This window comes from Rutilus rutilus, assembly GCF_951802725.1.
Source record: "Rutilus rutilus genome assembly, chromosome: 2".
Lineage (NCBI taxonomy): Eukaryota > Metazoa > Chordata > Actinopteri > Cypriniformes > Leuciscidae > Rutilus > Rutilus rutilus.
The window spans coordinates 3888186-3914029 of NC_140210.1; the positions used below are offsets into that span (position 1 = coordinate 3888186).

Genomic DNA, 25844 nt, shown 5'->3' on the forward strand with positions numbered 1-25844 from the left:
GTATTGTAATAGTCAAAACATTTTAGTAACTAAACTGAATTGTATTCGGTTTAGTGACAACATGTTACAATGTTTACATGGTACAATTTCTGGTAAGCTACGCTTTTTTATTATTTCAATTCAATTCAATTATTGTGATCTGACTTAATATTGACTCATTTGGATAAATATTAGGTAGGCTACACAAGATAGGCACTAATTTTTTTCAAGAAAAAAACAACTCACCTAATGCTGTAAACATACAGAGAGATATAATGCGTTTTTTATTATAATAACAACTTTATTTAATGATAAGTAAAAATATAATAAATATGTAATATAGTACACATATTTAGCAAAATACTTTTTCTAGCCAACTAACGTGCTATAGCCTATATGGTCATCAAATGGCTTTCCTGAGGTAAATGTTATGTGACATAATTGTTCTCCAGCTGTTTTATTGACCCATTTGTTTGATTGATTGGTCGATATTATGTATGAGGAATATACATTTCGGTAAGTTCAGCTGTACTGTATCTTTCAACATTGTTCATTCGTGTTTATTTACTAGCTAGAGATGATCGGTTCACGTGCCGCGCTAGGGATCTGCGTCACATTTACAAGCGCCAAAACGGTATTTATTGTTTGAATTTCGCAATAAAAATGACAGAATCTGAGAGCTGAGATTTTTTTATATCGTAACCTGCTCTTGTGTCACGATTTTTCTGTGCGTGAGAAAATGAATGAGAGCGTGTGAAAAGTCAGTGTCGCGTGTGTCTCACGGTGAATGCGTTTGAGTTGGCCGCGATGTTAATGGTGCATGTCTTGCAAAGCGCTGTTCGTCTTTTGCCATCTTGTGAATAATTCTCGAAGCCGAAAGCGATGACCCTCAGTACCCCTCCGGCTGACATGTTGATGTGATATCTGATCTAAGTGGGCGTGGTGTGGAAGTTACGATAGGGCGCGACTGATGATAGTGTAGTGATCCAGTCATGACAACGCTATTCTCAGCCTGCGCTCCAGCTGGGTAATCAACTTTATTTTTTTAAATAATTTATATAGGCTATTTTATATTCAAACTGAAAAAATTATGTGATTAACACTCAAGTCATTCAAGTCATCGTGTCTCAAGTCAAGTCAAGTCCCGAGTCTTTAACTTCCAAGTCCGAGTCAAGTCTCAAGTATTTTATTTTTTGTCAAGTCAAGTCACAAGTCATAAAAATAGCGACTCGAGTCGACTCGAGTCCAAGTCACCAAGTCACAAGTCCCCATGTCTGGGATTTGACTTCGGTTTTGGGAAGGGAAAAAAACGGACACCCCCCTCCAACCTCTCTGGGAAACGCATATCTGTGTTACAAATGCCCCAGGCACAACGTTTAACCATATTTTTGATAAAACTACGACGGTAATAGCCTGCCGAGACCAAAAATATGAGACGCCTGTGTTAAAGTCAATGGAGCGCTGTGAAAAAGTGTCGGACCTCTGTGGGAGCTCGTTCTTGGCTGCGCTGTGATTGGTCAATCTACATTCTAGGGTGTGGCTTAGCCAAAGGCGAAGTATTTGTATTAGGTTTAGTTAATGATAACAGCACTTGTTTCTTACATTTAAACAAACAAGTAAACTTTTTTTTTTTGTCTTTTTTAATTCTGAGAGGAAGTTTAAAAAATAAACACAATCATAATATCTAAAACCCCAGTTAAAAGACAAACTTGCAATTGTGAGATGTAAACTCACAAATAAAGTTGCGTGAAACAGAGGTTGTGTCTTTTCTTCCCAATCTGAGTAAAAAAAAGGCTTCTGGAACAAGAACAAATGTGGGCGGGGCTTGATTATGTCCATAGGAAATTGATTGGATGGTCATGGTTTGCTATTGGTCGATCTCATGTGAGTGACAGGTTGCCCCGCCCTCGTCATCAGAGAAGAGAAGAGATGAGCTGCAAGAGGGAGGAGAAGTTGTTTTGATTAAAGATTATGTGCACGGATAAATAATTCATAATACATCTGCAATATTCCATAAACAATATTAATTTTGATCTTATAGTAATACAAAGTCGTAATTATTATTATTTTTTACTCTGAAGCAAGCTTCTATATTAATTGGCACACCTGTACTGTATATTCTGCATATTTCTACACTTGATTTTCAGGTTTTCACCCTTAGTCCTCACGTGATAGTAAAAACTCGTACTCGCACAGCACTGTCAGGCTTGATCAGAGAAATCAACACAACATGTCCTTTCAGATCTCTCTGTGAGCAATCAGCCCGCATGTTTCCAGCCGGCCGTCTGCTCCTCTCAGTGCGGCCTTGACCTTTGGAGAGCGCCGGCACATGATGGACAGAAGGTTTCTGGCATACAAGCTCCTGAGTCAAGTATAAAGATAGAGAATGACATGCAATTATCAGAGGCGGTTGGGAGTAGATACTTGTCTTCTCTGAAGGCTAGATGTGAGAACGTTGCCATTTGAGCTCCGTCAACAAGTGTCTGTGAATCTTTGCGAATGTTGTATCCTCAAAGAACCCACACTGACTCTGAAAATGGACATGCATTGAGCGGACAGCTCAGTCCAGTGTGGTTTGAGAGACACCTTTGACCTGTTCTCAATGCAGTTCTTCACTCTGAAAACCACTTTAAGTGTGGCACAAACAGCGTTTAGAGGTCCTAAGGTGTGAGTATATAGTGTCTCTCTAGAATATATTTCAGGCCAACTCGTTTCTCTGTTCCTTCCAACAGCCTGGAAGGCAACTCTCAAATGCATTCACACACTCATCTGTTCAGCCAGGACTAACGTTTCCCCATTGTTTATTTCTACTGCAGGTCAATATATCTCCAGGATGCAGTAAAGCATTGACCAAAATGTTGTTCTGTCCGTATTGTGGAGGAATGCCAGGCCTCAGACCCTGTGCCAACTACTGCCAGAATGTGATGCGGGGCTGCCTGGCCAACCAAGCCGACCTGGACCCAGAGTGGAACCTCTTCATCGGTGAGATACGCTTCTGCTTCCGGCTCGCTTTTCAAATATTGATTTCTTCTTTTGGATTATATGTTCTTTCTTTTTCTTTCTTTCTTTCTTTCTTTCTTTCTTTCTTTCTTTCTTTCTTTCTTTCTTTCTTTCTTTCTTTCTTTCTTTCTTTCTTTCTTTCTTGCAAGCGTTCTATCTATTTGTCTATCTATCGAGTCAGCCATCCATCCATCCATCCATCCATCTATCTATCTGTTGTTCCATCCATCCATCCATCCATCCATCCATCCATCCATCCATCCATCCATCCATCCATCTGTCTATCTATCGAGTCAGCCATCCATCCATCCATCCATCCATCCATCCATCCATCCATCTATCTATCTCGTTCTATCTATCGTTCTATCATTCTATCTGTCCAGCCATCCATTCATCGTTATATCGTTCTATCATTCTATCATTCTATCCGTCCGTCCATCCATCCGTCTCGTTCTATCTATTGTTCTATCATTCCATCCATCCATTCATCCATCCATCTATATATCTATCTCGTTCTATCTATCGTTCCATCATTCTATCTGTCCAGCCATCCATCCATCGTTCTATCTATCTATCTATCTATCTATCTATCTATCTATCTATCTATCTATCTATCTATCTATCTATCTGTCTGTCTGTCTGTCTGTCTGTCTGTCTGTCTGTCTGTCTGTCTGTCTGTCTGTCTGTCTGTCTGTCTGTCTGTCTATCTATCTATCTATCTATCTATCTATCTATCATAAGTCAGTGTAATCACTTAATTGTATTATATTGACAGTTGGTCCAAACAAAGAGTTTCAGTTTTCACTCCAGTAGGTTTTGCTTTCTGCCAAGAATTAGTAATGTCATTGCTTTAGCCGACTCACATTGAGTTCTGGCTCCATTCCAGACTTTATTGTCCCGTTTCATTTAGAATTCTGTCACATTACCGAAGTAAAATGTGTTGTGAATGCTATTCCATGCCGTTATAGAGATATAGCTATAGAAATGCAAAATTGAGAACTTGCTTTATTTCAGAAACACTGCTAATTTCTCCAAGGCGGTTTACACCTCCTGCGCTATGCAAAAGCTACATCCCTGCTGCTCAATCCTGTTGAATGTTTAATATATTCCTGTTGATGGCAATAAATATAGTTTGAGTGATGGTTCAGATTGATTCATATGACCTATAGGCACTGGCTTTAGCAGCTTAATGCCGCCCACCCACAGAACTGATACTGCTGAAGTCAAATGTGCTTTTCTTCCTCTTACCGTCAACATTCTCAATGCAATGTGAAAAATGTATGTGTTGTTTAACTTGGAAAGTGAAACTTAAATTTGTCAGTCATTTGTGCATTCAAGGTTATTTTTTTAAAGGGGTCCGATTATCCGATAATGTCCCTTTTTACAAGATGTAAAATAACTCCCTGATGTCCCCAGAGTGTATATGTGAAGTTTTAGCTCAAAATACCCCACATATATATTTTTATAGCATGTTAAAATTGTCACCTTTTGAGGGTGAGCAAAAATGTGCCGTTTTTTTGTTGTTGTTGTTGTCCCTTTAAATGCAAATGAGCTGCTGCTCCCGGCACAGAGGGCGGAGCTTCAAGAGCTTGTGTGTGTGTGTGTGTGTGTGTGTGTGTGTGTTAGCAGCTCTGATTACCTCACACAGACACGCACTGAAAATTATAGAAACTGTTCAGCCTTTTATGTTCAAACCAGAGTCGGACAAAATGGAGAGACTCAAGAAGTGACAACATGTAGAAGCAACAGGACATTTCTGAATGGATAGTTAATGAATTTATGTAGCTGATGTGGAGTTAACTATCTTCAAGTCATCGATTAGCATATTCTGTCATGATAATCTGTAAATCACTCCATATATGCTCCATGAAGATAGAACGGTGTTGCGTGTTCCCGGGACGGGGTTTATATTTAGTGAAGAAGCTCGTTGTAGTTCCTACCAGCCGTTTGTTGTAGTCCTTAAAAAGCAATTTCTTTAATAGCAAATATCTCCCTTTGCTTTGAACTTTGAGCATTGTAACTTTGCAGATGTTGTTTATGCTCAAACAGCAACATTACACACTAACTTAAGTTAGAAAAGTTAAATCACAATCAACCACTTCTTTAAGCTAAACTTCCTGATGTGCTTTGCCTTCTTTCTCAAACCACTTTGGCTTTGTTCTGCATTTTTTTCAGAGCTCCTTTTCTGCTCTATAGATTTTAAATCAGTATATTGCTCCCCCACAGAGAGATATCGACTGACTTTATAGTGCCGCGGTTCGATTAGCAAAAGAGGATAATTCATTTTGTTTTGAATATTTATAGAATGGCCACACAGAAACTAGTTTTTGTTTGAAATAGCATCTCTTTGTGCGATCAGCTTGGATGGGCTGGCGGTCAGGCCTGACCTTTGCTCCATGTGGCATACGTGGCATTTCCCCGTGGCCTGTGTTGATGTGCCCTTCTCACCTGCATTGATTAGCCGGCCTGTGAAGACATTCAGATCACGTCTTCAGCGGGTCCGGCCCCATTCACTGCATCGATTGAAGAAACTGTGTGGTTTACCAAACTTTCACTGGGAATGCCTTTTGGAAATTGGCACTATTGAGTTGATTACGTCGACCGGCGTGCTAATTCATTATTTTATTTATTTTAATGGACGAAGTCAAGGGCGTGTATATGCGATATGGGTTAATGCAGTTTAATTATAGCAATTCCCAGAGGAAAAGCTGCTCTTTTGTAGTTAAGGATATTTAATGGAGTTCTCATGCATGTTTTAGTATAAACTTTGGCTCAGATGTTTCTCCTAACATGCATAAGAGAGAGTATTGAGCTGTAAAAAATGAATGTGGATTGCAGCTCAGATCAGAGAAATGTTTCTTTTGAGATTTCTGATTATTTATATATATATATATATATATATATATATATATGTATATATATATATGTGTATATTCAATTTCTGTACATACATATCGTTAAACCTATACCTAAAAATCTTAAAGCAAGGTTGCATGGGTCAAACACAACGAAAACTATATCTTTTTGTGCATTTTGACGGGGCAAGTAACAATCTGAACCCATCTGATTGGGCCAGTAGAAAAAACTGAGCACTGATATATTAAAGGGCAGGTAAATTGAAAATAAATGAAAGCACAATTGTAAGAAATTAAACAAATTAAGACATATTCTAACGGATGTCCACTGAAGGCAAGTTGAAGTGAGAACTCATGTGCAGTTTATTTCTAATCAAACATGAGCAACATCAGAACGTGAACCAAAACCCCAAACCAAACGTGACACATATAGAGTCATAATAACAAATAATCTGAAATGGATAGTGATAATTAGCCTACGTCAGACTTCCTACTTCCGCTAATTTCATTTCGCTCCTGTAGTCAGTCTGAGATAGCAGCCTATCTTTCAGTTTTCTACCGGTCTTCAGACGGCCGGCCAATCAACGAACAGAGGGCGGGCTGAGAGCCATGACATAGACGCTGATTGTACCGTGGTGGATGCGTAGATTTACTTCACATAAACTGCAAAAGTCGTTCACAGCCATGTTCACTCCGGTATTTCGCTCGATGGTTTAGTTTTTGCATCATACATGCGTTTACAGTGGAAGTTAGATGCGGCTGAGCATGCGCATAACACACGCCATAACCAAACGTTATGTGATTGGCTTACGGGTAACCAATGATTTTAAACTTCAGACAAGCGCCCCCCGCGAGAAAGAAAACACTTTTCAATTATGCCCTTCCAGACTCTGTCTACGAAGCAAAGTGAAGTAGCAGAGTCTGGTATTACCAGGCTAAGTGATAATGGTGATCTATCCCAAATATTCATTAGAGACATGTTGCATTTGCAGATTCAAGCATCTCATATTACAATTCTTGCATGTAATAAAACAGCTTGAACCCATAATGTGTTTGCGCACCTCATGCTAGGATCTTTTATTTGCTAATTGTGGTTTGTTAGCCTTCCTCTGATGAATCATATTTTGCAACATCATTTTTGGTCAGCAATTAAAGTTTCCTGCTGCGACACACTGAAGTTTCCCGTTAGGATGAGATTCCACTGAACAAACGTAACCGTTGTAAGAAATTAGTATCCCGTGTTATTAATTTTCTTTCAAAGCCGTAGGGGTTTGCATTCATCTCAATTCGGGAAACCACAGGAGACGTTATGCCACCATTAGCCTCGGGAACGAGAGCGGCCCGTGATCACGCTGTTTGGGAAGGAGACAGACGGACAGGGCGTTTCATCAGACCCAATGAGTTCCAGTTTCACAGGAAATGAGATGTTCGGTGCAAACATCAGGCCGTTGGTTTATTCTTATCCTGATGAATATGCCACCTCTGGTCTGGGGTCAGCCGGCGAGGAAGTATCATTTCAGCTTCATCCTATGAGCATTCGTCTCTTTCTGCTTCTGAGTCTCAATTATACTGGATGACGCCTGAAAGGTTTTGTGTGTACAAGCACACACAGTTTGCTTTATTCACTGGCTTCTTAGACGCACGTTGCATTTTGAACTGATACTCACATCTACACCCTGTACGGATTATACAATGACTTTCGGAAGGATCAGAGCGGATTTATGAGAGATCTCTTATGTGAGATTTATTTTGTTGTACATTTTGAGATGCACATATATATATATATACAGTGAAATGACACTTTTTTTTATTAAAAAGAATGAAAATATGAATTAGAAAAAGGAGTTTTTGCATTGTGATAGTATTTATTTTCATTAATTACATTTTCCCCTCCAAATTCCCATTACATATTTTGTCTGGACGTTATTTACTTATTTATTTATATATATTGTTTACGTTGTGGAAGTATTTAATCACATTTTTAAATCACATTTTCCCTTCCAATTTTGTTGTACGTTTTTACCTACTTTTACTTTTACTTTTACAGAGTGAATTTCTATGCAATGCATTAAAAAGCATTGAACTAATTATGTGTGCCAGTTGCAAAAACTGAAATTTAGCACATATACAATATAGTTTGAGGGAAAATTATCCGAGCTGTGTCTCATTTTTTATTATCGAGGACAATTTATTTACAGAAAGTTATGGTTGCTTGTCTCTGTCACAGAATTAAAAATAAAAGGCAATTGTGAGTTTATATCTCACAATGAATATATAAACTCACAATTATGAAATAAAAAGTCACAATTTTTTTTCTTCTTTTTTTTTTGTGTGGAAGAAAGAAACTTCCAGAAGTTAAGTTGTGTATTATTCTTGTTTTCCACACAATCGTTTATTTCATTATGAAGCACCTTTAATGCAGACAGTGCAGCAGGGACAATAAAAGACCAGACAAAAGGAACAAAATACAATACTTTTGATGTTAAAACATTTTCATTAGAGTAAAATTAAATGAATGCTTTTTAAGCATCGTGTAGTATTGCTTCTAGAAACATGCTGGTATGTCTGAGATGGATAAAAATGTCTCATTTTAATAAAGGTATATTAGAAAATGTTGCATAACATCTTACACAAAAAAAAAAAAACAAAAAAAAAAACATCTAAATCTTAATCTTAAAGTGCAGTAATTTCAGTTTTAATCCGTGTTTAACTCAAATGAGTTTTTGATTATAATCCCTCTCGACCTTATAAAAAGATCATGCAGTTATATAATCACATCAACAGCAAACTCAATGTAAGCCATGCTGATTAAATACATAGATTTCCTCTGCCGTATCGATCCTTAAGGGGAAATTCAGGAAGGAACACTTTGACCTGAATGTGATATGAAGGTGGCCTTCGATGAGGTGAACATGAGCTTCTGCAGAGCTTGTGCTGTGGAAAGCATTATCATTATGCTTTGTAAACAGAGGGCAGATTTATTAGACGTAATGCCTTGAAGTGATGCTTAAAGGGTTAGTTCACCCAAAAATGAAAATTCTGTCAGTAATTACGCTCCCTCATGTTGTTCCAACCCCCGTAAGACTTTCGTTCATCTTCGGAACACAAATTAAGATATTTTTGATGAAATCTGAGAGCTGTCTCACTCCTTCATAGGCTTCTATGTTATTGAAACTTGCCGGCCCAGAAAACTGTGAATACAGTGGCTCAACCTTAAGTTTATCAACTTATTGTGCACAAAAAACGACAAAAATAACGACTTTTATTCAACTATTCATTTTCGTCTGTGTGGGTCTGAATGAGTTCACGAAGTGTAACAGCCAAGGGGGTAATCCAGCACCCGGAAAGCGCACCTTCCCCGGGGGCCGCCATTGGTTAGCAGTCCATCACCTGCTGTTAGCATACCATTGACTCCCATTCATTTTGGCGTCACTTTGACAGCGAATAACTTTACATCTGAGGCGTTTAAAGACTCCATTTGTCCATTATTTATTTCTAAAGAAAAACGAAAATGTATAAAAGGCTCCATTACCTTGTATCTTACGTTATGGCCCCGTAGAAGCCGTTTTTGCAAAAATAGGCTAACGATTGCATCATAACCACGTGACTCTCTGGACAGGAGGAGAAGCTCGCAGGCAATCGGGGGACGTGGAGGCAAAATGACAAAATAATTAATCAGAATAATTAATTAGCTCCTAGCTCATGGACACCTCCTACTCGCGCTCTCCGTCTCTGCAAGATTGGGAAGGGAATGATTCAGATTTCTCTTGGCACAGCTACTAGAAGACAGACGGGTTGCTCACGTCACATCTACGTCGTCAAGCTCAGTGTGAGTCTGCGCAGTACGCTCAGTCATCAGGAAGTGAGTGCTTCTAATTGACTTCACTTTTCTCGGTTGAAGTCTATGGGGTCGCTGTGTCCATTTCTTATACTGTCTATGGTAACAGCGCAGCGCTTCTGGGTTGTACGTCAGAACATAGGCTCACTATTGGCTGACGCTGGTAATGTGTGTGATGCTGGCCAATAGTGAGCCTACGTTCTGACGTACAACCCAGAAGCTCAGAGAAACACATAAGAAAATGAATAGTTGAATAAAAGTCATTATTTTTGTTGTTTTTTTGTGCACAAAAAGTATTCTCGTCGCTTGATAATTACACTTGGACTATTTTAACATTGTTTTTACTAACTTTTCTGGGCCGGCAAGTTTTGAACCCATAGAAGCCTATGAAGGAGTGATCCAGCTCTCAGATTTCATCAGAAATATCTTAATTTGTGTTCTGAAGATGAACGAAAGTCTTACGGGGTTGGAACAACATGAGGGAGAGTAATTACTGACAGAATTTTCATTTTTGGGTGAACTAACCCTTTAACACTTTAATGTAAATGTATACAAAGTATCTATATATTTGAAGTTTCCGTGGTGTCAGATCAGTGTTGTGCGGAGCGCACAACACTGGCATGCGGCGATCAGCTCAGAAATGTTATTAGGATATGATTAGGGTAATATGTGAGTGATGTTGTACAGCAGAGAAACACTGCATCATTACATCAGCTCTACTCGTCCTCATGGCTGCGATGATGTCCACTGGAAACATGTAGAGTTGTGAAGTATTCTCAGCGAGCCACTGAGGAGAAACTACAACTCAATTACACACACACACATCCAAGGCTGCATATTAGGAGCTCTACAGGGATGTCCTCCAACACTGAAGCTTACTACACAGAGACTTTAACCTGATGCGGTCATGTACACCTTTGTGTACTTTCCCAGAGAAAAATAATTGATCTCAAATCGTTTGATTTTGAAAAGAAAATCAGGAATCTTTGACTTTTCATTGGAGACTTTCATCCGAGCACTGAGCTTGAAACATGGCTTAAATCTTCTGTTTTCGTTTTGTTTTGTTTTTAATATTGTTTATTTTTTTCAATGCATGATTTATTAGGAAAATGATATGTTGGATATATTTAATTAGTTTAATTTTAAAATATAAGAAATATCAGAAAGAATAAGCTTATTTGGATTTTTATTTTTATTGTGGAAGTAATTATTATCATGATGGTTATTCACTCAGAGTTCCCCTCCAAATTTTGTATGTGTGTGTGTGTGTGTGTAATATATTATATTAATGTATATATGTAATGTGTATATATATATATATATATATATATATATATATATATATAATTACACACACACTCTCACACACACACACACACCAATCAATCAAACTATTTGTTAATTGATTGTAAAAATGGATATAGACAGACAGACAGGCATATACTGAGATTTTGGGGTGAAATGTGACCAGTAAATGTTCTTGTCAGATTTCAATCACCCTTAAGCACATTAAGGCTTTGCTCATTCCCAAGGACTCACTGAGCCGTATGTGTTGAGGTCAGGGAAGGATGTAGGAGTCATTATAGTGCATGTGGTGTAGGAGGGAAGGTGTACCTTTGCTTATACATCACTCACACACTTTCATGATAAATAGCCACTGTTCGCTTTTATGACCGGCGCGTCATTATCATTTTTCTCGTCAGCACCTTGTTGGGATATTCGGTGTCAGGAAAAGGTGCCACAGTATAATGAATGCCTGATGGCATGTCCTCACCGCGTGGACATAGCTTAAGGATACAGCCTACATATGAATGTGCTTTTATGCATGAGCATGAAGAACTAACAAAAAATCATATACTGTAGAAAATACTTTTTTCTTGGTTTTTTTTTTTTTACCTTTTGTGTACTATAAAAATACACATAAAATATTATTTTATGTTTTATTTTATTTTATTATAATTTTATTTGTTATGTATGTATTTGTTTATTTATAAATTAAATTAAAATATTTAACATTTGGTTTTGAAAAGAAAATGAGGAATCTTTGACTTTTCATTAGTCTTCATTAATGCATGATTTATTTAGGAAATTATTTTTCGAAAAGTCGAGAATATTTAATTTGTTTGATTAAAAAATATAAGAAAGTAAGAAAGACAAAAAAAAAATAAGCTATTTAATTTTAATTTAATTTAATTTAATTTAATTTAATTTAATTTAATTTAATTTAATTATTTATTTATTTATTTATTTATTTATTTATTTATTTATTTATTTGTTTGTTTGTTTGTTTGTTTGTTTGTTTGTTTGTTTGTGTGTGTGGAAGTATGTATTTTCATGATCCCCTCAAATTATCATTATGTATTTTGTCTGGAATTTTTATATTTTTATGTATGTGTTTGTAGTCATACCAAATACTTAAAATATTATTATATTATATTATTTATGCTATATATATATATATATATATATATATATATATATATATATATATACACACTCACCTAAAGGATTATCAGGAACACCTTTTCAATTTCTCATTAATGCAATTATCTAATCAACCAATCACATGGCAGTTGCTTCAATGCATTTAGGGGTGTGGTCCTGGTCAAGACAATCTCCTGAACTCCAAACTGAATGTCAGAATGGGAAAGAAAGGTGATTTAAGCAATTTTGAGCGTGGCATGGTTGTTGGTGCCAGACGGGCCGGTCTGAGTATTTCACAATCTGCTCAGTTACTGGGATTTTCACCCACAACCATTTCTAGGGTTTACAAAAAATGGTGTGAAAAGGGAAAAACATCCAGTATGCGGCAGTCCTGTGGGCGAAAATGCCTTGTTGATGCTAGAGGTCAGAGGAGAATGGGCCGACTGATTCAAGCTGATAGAAGAGCAACTTTGACTGAAATAACCACTCGTTACAACCGAGGTATGCAGCAAAGCATTTGTGAAGCCACACACACAACCTTGAGGCGGATGGGCTACAACAGCAGAAGACCCCACCGGGTACCACTCATCTCCACTACAAATAGGAAAAAGAGGCTACAATTTCCACGAGCTCACCAAAATTGGACAGTTGAAGACTGGAAAAATGTTGCCTGGTCTGATGAGTCTCTATTTCTGTTGAGACATTCAGATGGTAGAGTCAGAATTTGGCGTAAACAGAATGAGAACATGGATCCATCATGCCTTGTTACCACTGTGCAGGCTGGTGGTGGTGGTGTAATGGTGTGGGGGATGTTTTCTTGGCACACTTTAGGCCCCTTAGTGCCAATTAGGCATCGTTTAAATGCCACGGCCTACCTGAGTTTCTGACCATGTCCATCCCTTTATGACCACCATGTACCCATCCTCTGATGGCTACTTCCAGCAGGATAATGCACCATGTCACAAAGCTCGAATCATTTCAAATTGGTTTCTTGAACATGACAATGAGTTCACTGTACTAAAATGGCCCCCACAGTCACCAGATCTCAACCCAATAGAGCATCTTTGGAATGTGGTGGAATGGGAGCTTCGTGCCCTGGATGTGCATCCCACAAATCTCCATCAACTGCAAGATGCTATCCTATCAATATGGGCCAACATTTCTAAAGAATGCTTTCAGCACCTTGTTGAATCAATGCCACGTAGAATTAAGGCAGTTCTGAAGGCGAAAGGGGGTCAAACACAGTATTAGTATGGTGTTCCTAATAATCCTTTAGGTGAGTGTATATATATATATATATATATGTGTGTATATATATATATTCATATATTTATTCATATATATATATATATATATATATATATATTTTTTTTTTATTTTTTTTTATCAGATGTATTTGGTCATCTTGTCTTGTACTAGTGCAGCTTCAAACATAGCCCTTCTTTGCATTAATCAGTAAATGCTAAACATGAATTCTGTCTTTATTTACTGCTGAGCCAGCTAAACCTTCCTGTCTCGGTATCGGATTTTCCCTCATGCGCCGGGCTAATTACAAAGGCTAATTAAGATTTAGGCCTGTGTTGTCCTTTGGTGAGTCCTTTGTCACCACAGTGTAAGTGATCCGCATTGATTTTATTTGCTCATTTCTTTTTAATTGCATGGTTTTGTCTCCATGTGAAATAGGAGCTTGCAGCAACCTCACAATTCATGAAAATGTAAGTCAATATTGTTTCCTCCCCTTGCACAGCGTGCCCTTGTGCATGCGATATAAATCACGAGTGAAATGCATTAGATTTTATAAAGGCTTAAATGGCAATAATGGTGCATTTAAGAGGCTAATGTTGATCTCACAACAACAAGCAGAGTGGAGAGAGTGATTTTCATTTATTCAAGCTAAATAGAGATAACAACTTATGTCATCCCTTATATTGTATTATCCTTTATCTCACTGCAAAACAAGCCCATAATAGCTCATATAGTGTCTAAAATCAGCCTCTTTATAATAAAGTTGTGCTTTTGTAACACATTCTTTACCAGTAATTTTCTGTCTGTAGAGGATGGTCTTGTGTCCTATACCTGTCAATCGAAGAGCTTCATTTAGCGCTCAGATACGTCTGATCCTGTTGCGTAACTCCCCAGAGTTGTGCAACACTTTCTAATGTGCTTTTCTTCAAATGAGCCGTTTTTATCTCTTGCTTAAGCACGAAGTTAGTCATGCATCAGAAGTTCTTATCTGCTTTGAGATCACACATGCACAGTGCTATGTTCCAGCTTTGAGTGGAGGTAATTATTCCTCATAATTCCTGTGAGTGACAGCAGGTCAGCCAGGCCGTTGCCATCGGTGACCGTCTCCATGACGACGTGTCCAGCTGTCGGCTGTCAGGACAGTGTGAGGAGGTGCAGATGTTCACATGGTGCCACCGAAGGTCCCTTTTGCCTTGGAGAAATGGGAGGAAATGATTTCGTGTCCATTAGTGACTGTCAGTCAAAGCAATTATTGTCTGGTTTGTGAAAATCAGACGATACAAGTGATCATATCATGTCATTGAACATTTTGATTTGCTCTACCATATGACAGTTGCAGCCATTAGCATAAAAAAATAAATAAATAATAATAATAATAATAATAATAATACTAAAATATATGTATTTATTATTATTTTTATTATGTTTTTTTTTTGTTTTTTTTCAGTAGCTGAAACAATACAAATTTCTCTTTTATTTTTCCACCTTTTCAATTTAGGCAAATTAAAATTGAAGTAGGCCTATTATATATGTATAATATACATAAGCCATATATTTTCCAGCAAAATTAATTAATTTATTTATTTATTTATTTATTTATTTATTTATTTATTTATTTATTTATTTATTTGTTTATTTATTTATTTGTTTGTTTGTTTGTTTGTTTGTTTGTTTGTTTGTTTGTTTGTTTGTTTGTTTGTTTGTTTGTTTATTAATCAATGCTTTATTTATTTATTTATTTCATACATAAACCAGCAGGACTTTATTGGGTATATATATGTATGTATGTATATATATATATATATATATATATATATATATATATATATATATATTACTGGGAATGTTTCAGGATGGACAGGGGGAGGACAGGACATGTCCAGGATACCATCAACCCGATCACCATTATATATATATATATATATATATATATATATATATATATATATATATATGTATGTATAAATATTTAAATTGCATTCCAATTTAAACCTTCATTTTAGAATTCCTGGAAGAGTAGAATAGTTGTGTCAGAGATGCAGAATTATTATTTTTTTTTTTCTGTAACAATCATTCGCTATAAGACAAATTTTGATATCATGTCGGCCAGTCAATTACAGAGCGATAGATGTTGGAGAGCATCCGTCATTGAGAAGTGATGGAGTCTCTGTGGAGTCGATGCTCGTCCTCTCAGCACATTTAAACTCTATTCAAGGGCCGTGTTTCTTCTGAAACGACTGTCTCTATCGCTTTCACCTCCGAGGTTGAAACACACACACACACACTCTTGGCTGGTGTACTTGAGCGAGCACTATCTCTATCCTCTTCTTCTTCCAAGTGATTGAGTCGCAGATGGTAAACGGTGACAGATCTGACAGGTACAAACCAGATCCTGAACTCCTGGCTGACAGAGAAACAGCCGAGGACCGAAATACGAGCGCGGCTGGTGTTCACTTCATACACACGTCTCACCGCTGCTCCATGAGTGGGTGTGATTCCTCCTGCGGTTTGTTATTAAGAAAGATGGCATTTTATAGAACTGGTTTTAAAAAAAAAGTCAAACCCTCACTGAGAGTTTCTATCGTTCCTGCTTTGTCACTTAAGTGCTGTCAGTCGACCTTTACATTTGTTTTTGATTAAAGATGCTCATAAATCTTGTGCAAAAGCTCCTTGATGAGCAGTTATTCTTGTTTGCGATGTTTTGTTGTCTATGTTCACATGTAAATATTAGAAAACAGTCCTGCCTATTTTGATCATTTCTGGAGATATAGAGCTGATTCACTGGCAGAATGGGCTGGTTGCATATGTTGTTTTCTTTCCCATAGACATGAATACATATGCAGTTATGAAAATACACTTTGCTAATGATTTTGCCCGGGGTCATTTAAATCCCCGGGCCCTGGAGCTGTGCTGAGGGCCATATCCACCTCCACTCTCAGACTCCAGACTCACAGGGAATGTGTTTTGACAGAGAGTTGGACTGGAAGTGCATCTCACAGTTGGGAGAAGTTTCTGATTACCGCTCGTATTACTGGGAATGTTTCAGGATGGACAGGGGGAGGACAGGACATGTCCAGGATACCATCAACCCGATCACATACAGATGCGCACACAAAATCACAGCTTCGAGTTCGTGTTTTGGTCCATATACTGTATATATATATATATACAATCTTTGTAATGTTTTTGAAAGAAGTCTCTTTTGCTCACCAAGGCTGGACTTATTTATATCAAAAATACAATAAAATTGAGAAATATTATTACAATGTAGAAGAGATGTTTTCTATGTGAATATACTGTAAAATGTAATTTATTTCTGTGATCAAAGCTGAATTTTCAGCATCATTACTCCAGTCTTCAGTGTCACATGATCCTTCAGAAATCATTCTAATATGATGATTTGATGATCAAGAAACATTTCTGATTCGTATTAATGTTGAAAACAGTTGTGCTGCTTCATATTTTTGTGGAAACCGTGAAATATGTATTTTTTGGGGGGATTATTTGATGAATAGAAAGATTGAAAAATGATGTGAGCTTTTTTTCGCCATGAAACAAACAAAAAATTATAGATAAATGCAACTTTTTATGCTTTTTCTCAGAATTGCATGATATAAACACGCAATCATGACTTTATAACACTTAATTGAGAGTTTATATCATGCAATTCTGAGAAAAAAGTCCATTTAAAAGTAAAATTACTTTATTTATTTTTTCAGTGGCGAAAACAAGATTTTGTGAATCTTTTGTAACATTGATAAATGTCTTAACTTTCACTTTTGATAAAGTTAATGCATTCTTGCTGAATAAAAGTAGTTTTTTTTTTTTTTTTAAAGGTTCTGTTTTTAATCAAAGGTGTTTTTTTTAAATCAATTTTTGGCATGCTACTATTGTAATGTCATGCTTTTTTTGTATGCGTACCATGCTTTTTTTAGACAAGTACCACGGTATTCTCCTTGGCACCTTCGACTACCATGGTACATGAATAGTGTGATCATGCTGTACTGGAGATGGAAAGGTGTTTAATGTCTAGACTGTAGAGAATAGAAGATAATAAGCTTCTTTTTAAACTCTGAATCAGTCTGTGTAATATATGAGATTAATATTTGTCATCTGAATTGGAGTCTGGTCATCTTGAGCGCTGGACTCGGCTTGTTATTGGCTTCAGTCCACAGGAGTGTCTTGGTAAACAGCTCTCTAATGGCTGTTTGCGTTCACCTCCCCCTCAGTGGCTTGTTTCATTGCAAAGCCATGCGGGTTAAGCTAACACACACACACACACACACACGCGCGCTAGCTTTTATCATGGGGAGCTGTGTACATCAGCTCAGCTTCTGAACATCAGCCATTTAATGGGACATCACGATCTGTTTTCCAATGTTGAAAACAACTGGAAATGTAGTAAATAGAAAGACAATATCTGGGTTGTTGTGCAACACACTGAATGATAAATCAGACGAGTTTTGGATTTGGGAATGCTTGCGTAAAAGCTTTTGGCCAATGATAACCTGTCCATCTTCCAGAACATTTTTATGTTAGTGTGTAGCTGTTGTGTTCCAAGCGTTTGTGGCTTCTTTTTTTTTTTTTTTTTTACCAGGAAAATGGTTGTTTTCTTGTAGGAAAGGTTCAATCAACATATTTGTGGTTCAGGCTGTTGAAACACACTCTCACTGAAATGCTAATGACAGACATTTAGCAGCAAATGCTCTTTCCAGTTTTACCCCCGACCATGAAGAAACCAGTTTGTTTCAGAGAAGTCAATCTCCTCCATAGCTAAGCATGTGTTATGTTTTCAGAGGCTTGTCACAGTTTATGTGCCTAAAGACGTGAGGCGATCACACTCTTGATGTAAAAAGAAGCTTATTTGCAGACCAGATATATATAAGCATTCTTTTGCAGACAGTTAAGCTCTTGTCAAGCCGGCAAATTAAAATGAAAGGGTCAAGAACGGAACCTTCACTTTTAATTACTTTTATATCTGCATTGCTGTGGTCAAATATAATCACCTTGTAAATGCAAATGGCCCATAAATGCAAGAAAAATGAAACTGGCTGCATGTAAGACTTTGCTGTTGTTCTGTTCAAACGCAGCATGAGGAGTGTATTAACATTTGTGTATTTGTGTTTGTGTGTTTACTTTCAGATATTTTTTAGCAAGTTAAGCTGTAGTCTCCCCAATACATTTACATCTTATTAACTCAAATTGAACTCCCGTCGCTCCGGAGAGCTTTGGAGAAAGAGGTGCAGTGATCCCGTCATTAAAATGTAGCACTTTATCCACAGCTGGCCAGCCATGAATGTCTGTGTGCCTCTTACCGGCCGGGACACTCTCAGATTCTCCACTGACTTGTGAGACCAACTGGCCAATTAAGACCGGTGTGAATATTGTGCGGTGAGAATTTCATTTTCGAGGTCCATCGAGCCCTCAGTAATGTCTGAACTCGGAAAATTGGGTCTGATTAGTCAATAATTGCCAAACGTCTAAAGTTCTGGTGTTGAAAGCAGTTCTTCGGATGCCATTAAACAGCACTAATTGTGTTAAGGACTTATTTTTGGTAATATCTTGTGTTTTAGATGAATCAATTTACACAGCTAGGAAAATACAAAGATTTATTTCCACAATACTAAGTAGTGTTTCCTGAGCAGCAAATCATCATATGATTTGACATGATTTCTGAAGGATCATGTGACACTGAAGACTGGAGTAATGATGCTGAAAATTCAGCTTTGAATCAAAGGAATAAATTACATTTTACTATATAATCACATAGAAATCAGTCATTTTTTATTGTAATAATATTTCATAATATTTCTGTTTTTACTGTATTTTTGATCAAATAAATGCCGCCTTGGTGAGCAGAAGAGACTTTCAAAAAAAAAAAAAAAAGATTTTGGTAACACTTTATTTTACAGTGTCCTTGTTACATATGTTACATGTACTTACCATAGTAATAACAGTACATTATGCATAACTGCATGCAACTAACCCTCAACCAAATCCCAATCATACCCTAACCCTATAGTAAGTACATGTAGTTGCTTAGTATTAGTCAGTACACTGTAAAAAATTTCTAACCCTCCCAAATCAAAAATTTCAAGTGACTGATAACATCTACATTTTTCAATTGGCCCAAGTGAAATTCTTGTTGCAATAGTCTGTTAACATTGGCTCAATGAGAAATAATACGTCAGACTATTTGAAAAATTTAGATGTTATCGGTCACTTGAAATTTTTGACTTGGGGATGTAATTTTTTTTTACAGTGTAGTTAAATATATAATTACACTGTAATAATGACACCTTAAAATAAAGTGTAACCAAGATTTTAGTCTACAAATATGCAGTCGCTGATTGAATGAATCACATGTAAAAGTAGATCAAGCACATAAAACACAACCACGTTTACATAGACGATACCGCCGGACAAAGGAGCAGAATGGCTTAAATACATGGTAATCAAGGTGAATAGAAACAGGTGTGTGGAAACTAGTTAACAGCCAGGGAGACTAACTAGAAACTCAGGCAAAACCGGAACAGAACAGTGAAAATGAAACCAAAAACAGACTTTATTACAATATACTGATGTTTATGTATATTTCAGGGGAAAAAAAAGTTTTCTTTTGACTTTAATTAGGTCGGATTTGTTGTGCATATTTTGAATGAAATACAGGGAGGATAAAGGGCAAAAACACATTTCCACAGTCAGTTTTGCTCATATTTACCAGGAATGCCAGTATTTGTGCAGCCCACTGTATTTGAAAAGAATATCTTGCCTGTAGTTTATGAGAATAAATTATTAGTATTTTGTGTTTTAATATTCACAACGAAGACGAGATGCAGACACCTCTCAGCTGTCTTCATTTATATATTTGTAGAAATGTTTATTGTGAGTACAAGTGCTTTTAACAATCATAAGGATTAGCGCTCTCGCTAATGGTCTGAGTCTGTTTGCCATCAGATGTCATATTGAAATACATTAAAGGAACACGCCGCACTTTTTGGGACTTTAGCTTATTCACCGTATCCCCCAGAGTTAGATAAGTCCATACATACCCTTCTCATCTCTGTGCGTGCCGTAACTCTGTCTGACGCACCCACTGCTAGCCTAGCTTAGCACAAAGACTGGATGTAAATGGCTCCAGCTAGCATATTGCTCCAATAAGTGACAAAATAACACCAACATTTTCCTATTTACATGTTGTGATTTGTATAGTCCAAATAACAAGTTCACATGAGACACAGCCAGAGTTGTTCGCTCAGAGTTGGAGTAAATCACTCCGCAGAAGTAGCAGTGCTTCGCCTTCTGAGAATATAGTTCCCAGTATGTATACGGTTGGAAGATGGCTGTGTCTCATGTAACCATGTTATTTGTGCACGCTGTGACTATACAAATCACAACATGTAAATAGGAAAATGTTGGCGTTATTTTGTCACTTATTGGAGCAGTATGCTAGCTGGAGCCGTTTACCTCCAGTTTTTGTGCTAAGCTAGGCTAGCGGTGGGTGCGTCAGACAGAGTTACGGCACGCACAGAGATGAGAAGGGTATGTATGGACTTATCTAACTCTGGGGGATACGGTGAATAAGCTAAAGTCCCAAAAAGTCGGCGTGTTCCTTTAAGCCTGTTTAGCTGTTAGACAGATTAAATTTCAGCAAAGTATATTGCAATTATATGTTCATCCATGGAATCTGCAAACGAAAAAACACTACATTTTCTACATATAAGTGGTTTTGGATTTAATTCTTTGAGATTTTCCCCAAGAGAGTAATGATTCCCGGTAAACAATGTTTTACAGCGTACATAAAGCCTTTGAAAGCATGCATGGCATTTGTAAACTGAAGATGTAAGTAAACAGCTGGTCATCATGGGAGAAAAGGGGAACTTTACTTCTCAGTTTGTAATATTTGAACTTAAACTCAGTGTGTAGAGACGCATACGGCGCTCCGTTTAGCAGTACCTGTGAGTGAATGTGACTGTGACTGCGCATTCACAGTATTTGATGATCCTTTCTGTAATTATTTCATGATGAAGTCTAAATTGTCCTTGTTCGATGAAGACAGCTCCATCATTTTAAGAGACTAATTATTCCTGCCGGGATCCAGCAGCCTCCCACACGCTCCTTTATATGCAGACTGACAATAAACAGCAAACCCACGTTCAGCACCCCATGTAATCCTCGGAGAATAGACGCCTGGAGATGCTGAGATCTAATGTCTGTCAGACACAACCTTAAATCCCATAGACCTACAGCTTTTCAGATATGAAATGGACTGAGATGGTGAATATCACCAAACCTGATGTCTAGTTCAACGATCTGCTATTCTATTCTATACAACAAAAGTTTCCGCATCCTTCTGTGTGTGTGTGTGTCATAAATGGACCCTAAAGATGTTTTGCAATTTATCAATTCTAAATAATTTCCTATGTAGAGGTTTTGTGAGTTATATGGTACTACATTTTTATATAATAATAAAAAAAAATATATATATATATAGTTAGGTTCATATTTCTCTAAATAAATAACTAAATTTAATATATATATTTGTTTTCATTGTGACATATTTCCATGAAAATGTATTGTAATATTTTATTAAAGTAATATAGCCTAATACCAGTAATACTAAATGCCAGAAAGATACGGTTTGTATTCTATTGAACTGATATAATTTGCTTTTTGTTCAGCATTTTGCATTACAAATTTTGCTTTACGAGTAAATAGGCTTTAATAGTCAGGAAAATACTGTCACAATGCAACACATAAATAAAATAATTCTCAAAACCAATACAAAATGTATTTATTATCTCTTTATGGGTGTGAATTACAACCAGGAAATATTTTTGTAATCTACCAATAAGGACACAATGTTTGTTAACCAACCAATTATTAAATGTAATCATGATTGGGAAAGCTCTCTGATTTAAAGTAGTCTGCAGAATTGAACAGTAATCATCTAAGTATCAACATTTTAACATCTGAACTGAACTGTGCCGGGTTCTGTTTCGAACTCCCCTAACTTCTAAATCTCCGTTTCTGTGGTCTTTTAACGCCTTGGCGCATTTCTTTCAGGGACTGTTGACATATCCGTCAGGTCTGCTTTACACGTGCTGGATCAGTGTGTATCTGAAGTGTGTGTCTCGGTCCAAAACCAGCACGCTAGAACAGAATCTCTGTGTCAGGATCCGTGCTTCTCATAAAGAGGCTTTTTCACATCGGTGTTCATTACAGCAGGCGTCCGCTCTCCGTTCTGCTCGTGTGCCGTTTTCTTAGAAATGCCACAGTTATTTCATTTTCAGTCTACAAACCCTGCATTTAGTCAGTGATTTTCTCCTTTCTGACATGTCAAAAGACGTTTATCTGCACTGATCTGAGCACCAACTGTGTCATTTTGCAACGGCTTGTTTTCTTCGACACATTTGTGTAAACACTCACACAACAACAGCTTTGAGTTCTTTGACGTCAGGTCTTCAGCGCTCGAATGGAGCAGCTGCGTTCCTGCGCTTCTCCGCTTCTGCGCTTCTGCGTTCGGTTAGGAAGCAATTACTTCAATTACACAGTCGCAGCTTTTTCGGCTGATGTTTGGCTCATATTAACTTTGTTGAGTATGATCCACTGCCGTCTTTGTCCAAATCAACTAATTAAATCATCTCAGACCCGGTTTGTGAATCTTAGTTACTTTCAAGTGGGTACATTTTTTTGTTTTTTTTTGTCTGTTGAGGCTCATCTGGCACTGGCTAAATTGTTATTTTTCTGTGATGCGCGTGTTCATAATAAAGTGGAAAATGATGACAGTACTTGACATGCTTTGTTGATGTAACATCTGATACTGATACAAGCGAAAAGCACTCGAGTGGTTCTTCTGTTGCTCTTTCTTTCCTGAACAGGTTTGCAGCATATTGCATATTGAATTGAGACATAATTACAGAAATTGCAAAAACGTGCATGCACAGTTTCATATGTAAAACAAATATCTACTGTTTAACCCTGTAAATTCTGAAATATTAAATAATAGTCAAAAAAATCTTCTTCTTTTTTTTGTGTAATATAATTTTTTTTGTGTGTTTATTGAACCTGTTTCATATTTGATACATCACTATGGCTTCATATATGATATAGGAGAATATGGCATTCGGTTCACCTCAGTTTCATTCAGAGACCCAAACTTTTGGTGCATATGCTAATATTTATATGCCCGAAAAGTACGATGAAATTGTGATGCTTGTAATGTAAATCAATGAGATCTTTATAACAGTATAGCAGATACATATCATTCGTCACTCTATATCTCTTAGTAAGATCATATTTAATGCTTAGTTGTATTATCACTAGCGTTGTAGTTTTAAAACATATAATGCAATGCAATGGTAATTAAAAACCTTCATCAAAAGCCTGATGATCATATCTGATACTCATGATTTACTCATGTATAATCAAGTAAATCTAAGTTACTTCAGTCCAGTAAGTGTTTATAAGATATTACTAACAATATTAAGTCATGCTTACGTTTAAAAATCAGTAAAGATTTCGCAGCAATAAATATGTGAATACCTTTTACTTGCTAAAAAACTATAAATTATTGCTCAGACAACAGACTGAATGTAGTAGACCGTGTGCAACAGGTTTTTCAGCAAAGTTTTGATCATTTTGATAATTTCACGTATCAAATATGATAGGGTTAAACCGGCCTACTCATTTGCTAGTTTTAACCAATTCTATTCGTTGTCAAATGTAAAATCCTCTCTGTCTTTTCCATTGTGACTCATAAATCAGAAGTCGATTGCCTTTTTGCCAATTGATTGAAAAAGTCTGTTTGGAAGTCATAAACTGGTGGTTTCAAGTTATTTATGTCAACAGAAAAGCTTGATCTTTAGTGATGAGTCGTTCATGAATGATCCGCTTATTGTATCTGTCACGTGACAAATGAACAAAAGACTAGGAAGGTAAAGTAATTATTTATGTTCTTTGTAAATTATTTTTTGACTGCATTATAATGATTTTTTAATTCAGAATACGATAAAGATTGCGTATGTGGAAGTGTTCGGGGAATTTGCAATTTGGAAAGCAATAACTGGTGTCCGGCTCTCACAGACTTCACAGTCTCCAGCCGAAACCTCGGCTCTGACCTCCAGCGAGCTCCTGATGGAAATCTAACCAAGCATCACGAGCAATCTGAGTCCTCAGAGTAAACAAACAGAAGTGCTCTTCAAAGAGCGAGTGTGTCGGCGAGCGGGTCCATTCACACCGGTGCGAAGAGCCGTGATTAAACTCACACTTCAAGCTTTAAAGGACACACTCAGAGACGAAGCGCTGTCCTCTGTCCTTCTGCGTTTGAATTTGAATCAGTTTGGGGGAGCTAATGCACTAAAGTAATTAATACGGGTCGTAGAGCTCATATATTCTCTGTAGCTTTAGGGGATGTCGGAGGAAGGAAAGGAGGAAGTCGTTATGGAATAGTGTTTTTTTAATTACTGCACACATACAGGAAGTGAAATTTCAGCCTATTGATCGTAATATGTGCTACGTCTTAATTTGCATAATTTGCATAGATGTGTGGTAAGAAGACAGGACTGAACTACATTAACCACCACTGACTCCTTTGTTCACACATATTTTATTTTATTTTATTTTATTTTATTTTATTTTATTTTATTTTATTTTATTTTATTTTATTTTATTTTATTTTATTTTATTTTATTTTATTTTATTTTATTTTATTTTATTTTATTTTATTTTTATACAGTAATATTTTTTTACAATATTTTATTAAAAATTATTATTAATTTTTTTAAATCATTTTATCATATAGTTGCATTCATTTCCTACAGTATTTAAGCATTTTTAATTTGCTATTTTATTAAAAAAAATTTATTTTATTTTGTTTTATTTTAACATTTTATCATATAGTTACATTCATTGCCTACAGCATTGTTGGATTTTAATTCATTAGTTTATTTAAAAATGTGTTATATTTTATAATATAGCTACATTCATTTCCTACAGTATAGATGCTTTTTTTATACAGTAAAAATACTACAGTATTTTATTAAAAACTCTTTATTTTATTTAGTTTTGTTTTATTTTGTCATAGTCAAAATCATTGCCTACAGTATCGAAGCATTTATTAATTTGTTATTTTATTAAACATTCTTCATTTTATTTGACTTTATTTTATCTTTTTACTATATAGTTACATGCATTGCATACAGTGTGGAATCCCCCCCCCCCCCCCCCAAAAAAAAAAACATAATAGGTAATTATAACATGATGTTTAAAATAAGCAGTATCACAATTTGAGAATTTACATTGTGAAATGGTCACAACTGACTTTTTATTTTTTACTCTGAGTTTAATAGCCTTCCATAAAATTCATCATTACTTTAATGCAAGGTTAATTTCATTCAATTTAAAACTGCTGTAACAAATTCTGCCTCACTCAGATATTATTAAACAAATGATACGGACACATGGCCGTGGGTCTGTCCAGACATCCACAGGACACATTAACA

The 25844-nt window shown here is 36.5% G+C and overlaps 1 protein-coding gene across 2 annotated transcripts in view; it reads left to right on the forward strand.

The window, feature by feature from the left end:
• The window catches only part of gpc6a (glypican 6a), a 205051-nt gene that overhangs the window by 128292 nt on the left and 50915 nt on the right, over positions 1-25844 (forward strand). For both annotated transcript variants that reach the window (XM_084402279.1, XM_084402278.1), the window contains exon 4: positions 2796-2961. In XM_084402279.1, coding sequence (XP_084258405.1) covers positions 2796-2961 — 166 coding nt within the window. The remainder of the gene's footprint in view (positions 1-2795; positions 2962-25844) is intronic.